Genomic DNA, 3,342 nt, shown 5'->3' on the forward strand with positions numbered 1-3,342 from the left:
TAACACATAGCTAAGAAATCAAGATATTACATCATTCTAAGTGAAGTCGGGAAAAATTGTAGCTTGCGCTTTTCATACCAAAATCTGCTATTACCTCTTTAGCATTCTAGATTTGTAATGATTATTACATTTTACTTATTAATTATTCACTTATAAAGCATTTCAAAAAGATACTATGACACTGGTGAGAAGATAGACATTTAAATCAATGAAACCAAATATTTGTAGTCTTCATATATATAATCACAGATATATACACATATCCACATTATGTGGAGATAGACACACAGATAGTCACAGTTTCCTGCTTGTGTAAAAGGCACATAGGTGGTGGGTTGAATATAATCTTCATTTTAAAATATCCAAGAATGACAGAAAGGCAATAATAAACTAAAAAAGTTTAAATATAACTTTTTTGATATAACAACAATAAACATTAGGCTTAAATTCTTTCCATTTAATATTTAGTGTGAAAAATATACTTTATTAACAAGTCAATTTTTCCCAAACACTCTTTTCATGGCCTCTTTGACATCTTTGTTCCTCAGACTGCAGATGATGGGATTCAGCACGGGAATCATGATGCTGTAAAACACAGACACTATCACGTCATGGTCCAAGGTGTAGTTGGAACTCAGTCTCATGTACATGAAGAGAACTGTACTGTGAAAAATGGGCACTGCAGTTAGGTGAGAGGCACACATAGAAGAGGCTTTCCTTCTCCCTTCGGCAGAATGCATCCTCAGGATGGCCAGCAGAATGAAGCCACAGGAGATCAGGACAATCAGGATAGTGACTGTCTCAATAGAGCCCATGAAGTAGAAGAGTAGAAGCTGGTTTGAGTGAGTGTCAGAGCAAGAAAGAGCGAGGAGAGGAGGGATGTCACAAAAGACGTGTGTAATTTGATTGGACGCACAGAAGGACAGGCTAAATGTGGCCACTGTGTGCACAGAAGCATGCAAGATGCCACCAACATAGGAAGCAGTGATGAGTGGCACATAGACTCTGTGCGCCATGCTCACTGAATACAGGAAGGGATTGTAGATTGCTACGTAGCGATCATATGCCATTGCGGCCAAGAGGAAGCATTCTGTGGTCCCAAAAGTAACAAAGAGAAAATTCCGTGCTGTGCATCCAAGATATGAAATGATTTTATTCTCTGACAGGAAATTGACCAAAATTTTGGGGGTGATAACTGAAGAATAGCAGGCATCCAAGAATGATAACACACTCAGAAAACAGTACATAGGGTTGTGGAGCCGAGAATCCACAATAACCAACATAACCAGTCCCAAATTTCCTATCAGAGTAAAAAGATAGATTGCTAGAAATAGTAAAAATAGGAAAGCTTGCAGCTCACAATCATCTGTGAAGCCCACCGATATAAACATGGTGTCTTCACTCACATTTTTCAACTGAATCCTGTGAAAATCTAAATCTGACAGTGACCCTGACAGTTTAGTTGTTATTTTTAAGTTCTAAAGGCAATGGATAATGAAAATTAAGTTCCCCCCCATCATATCCTTTTAGGTATAATTCTTAGAAGAACATACTGAAATCCTTTGCAGTGAGGGAATAGGCAGTGATGAAGAAGTTGAATCCAAGTGGATGCATTACCCTGTACAGGTAAATTAAAGAATTTAATTCATTCAGTTGTTGGTTAAATTTGTCACGTTAAAAATAGTGCTGATTTCTGTGGTTTGATTTCCAGTTTATTCTCTTTTAAGTTTACTACCTCCTGTTTTCATATCACATCATCTTAACATTCATAAAGACAGGTGAATATAGGAATTTATAATCCGAAAATATTGTGGTAGAAAGTACACACTTGAGTGCTAATTCTAGATTTTTCTACAGCATGCCTGAAGTCCACAACCAGTAAAATGGAAACAAATACACTCACCTCACAAGACTGTGCTGAATTTAAATGATAAAAATCAATGTGAAAATTATTCAACTGTAAAATATCCACAGATTACTAAGAAATAGGGTAAATTAGACTTACTTTTCAACTTGTCATTTGAGGCAGCCTTTTCCAACCAACCTTTTTATGTTCTCTTTATGGTTATGACCTCATTTTTTGGTACTTCTGGGTGTGGTAAACAGATTTTATTCTGGAAATAAATGCACTTAGTTTGCAAACAAATTCATAGCATTGCTCTCTTGTTTCTTTCTTTTTTTGTATTACAGTTCTGTTTCTTGAAACACATAAAAATAAGTTATCAATGTTTGGCCACTGTAGTTTATTTCATTGTTACTGATTTTCAAATTTTAACTTAACACCATTCAAGTTTTTGCCCTATACATATACTCATTATTTCTGCAAAATCCTTCAGTATATTTTGAGACAAATTTCTGTCAAAAATATTTAATGGCTATTTATTTAATATATTATAGTTGCTTATGAAGTTACTTTAATTACTATAAAAAATAGCTGTCCCTTTGTGTGGGGGGGCATATAACCAATGGCTGGTTGATAAATTCTCCATTTAATAATTTTTCTAAAAATTTAATAAAGACATTTAGTTATACTACCCTTATTCTGATTGTTATATTCCACCAAGGTAATGAAAACAATTTCTAATTTGTAGCTCTACTGAGCTAAGTATGCAGTGAGTCTTTCCTACTTCCTCTACTATGTTCCATTAAAATTCCGCATCCAATCCTTAATTCAATTCTGAATTAACTAGAAATTTCTATCTCAGGGTTAAATGTTAAAGAATAGAATCTAGTTTGAGATTCAAGATTATACGTTCTAAAATATTTTCTAAGTAATGAAAAACCTTCCCACTTACCTGTGAAAATAATCTGCTCACTCAATTAAAGGATGCTATGAGTATTAAGCATTTGGACTCATACCAGGTCCTCTGCCTCTTCTTGAAGTCCATAGGGATGCATCAAGGACAAAACACACTAATTCTCTTATGGGATAGAAAAGTAACAAGACAATATCTTTTTCCTTTTTATTTTTCTTTTATTTGATGAGAAAATGCATGATTCTGGAGCAATGCCCTTTAGCCTCTGGTATAAAATGATCTCTCAGTGGAAGAAGAATATGCATAGGACTGGAAAAGATATCCAATTAATGATAGAAAACATAGACCCAGCTCTGATACCTACATGCCATAGGGCTGATGGTTTTATTTCTCTGAAATCCAGTTCCCCTCCTTGGGAATATAACTTGCTTACTTCTCTCAAAATTTTGTAAACATTTAAATAATGAAATAATATGAAAACATGAATTTTGACAGACTTCATTATCATTAAATAAAGATTACTGTAGATACTCAAATTTTAAAGTGCTACACTTCTAATATTCATTGAGATCTTCATAGAGGAGAT

General features: G+C 34.3%; 1 protein-coding gene across 1 annotated transcript; it reads right to left on the minus strand.

Annotated features, from left to right (window-relative positions):
- Positions 1-494: 494 nt before the first annotated feature.
- On the minus strand, positions 495-1,391 carry LOC105081051 (olfactory receptor 5T3-like). Its single transcript, XM_010970172.2, has one exon. It carries the CDS (start codon positions 1,389-1,391, stop codon positions 495-497), a length of 897 nt encoding a protein of 298 aa, XP_010968474.2.
- Positions 1,392-3,342: the final 1,951 nt, after the last annotated feature.

The sequence above is a fragment of the Camelus bactrianus genome, chromosome 10 (assembly GCF_048773025.1).
Source record: "Camelus bactrianus isolate YW-2024 breed Bactrian camel chromosome 10, ASM4877302v1, whole genome shotgun sequence".
Lineage (NCBI taxonomy): Eukaryota > Metazoa > Chordata > Mammalia > Artiodactyla > Camelidae > Camelus > Camelus bactrianus.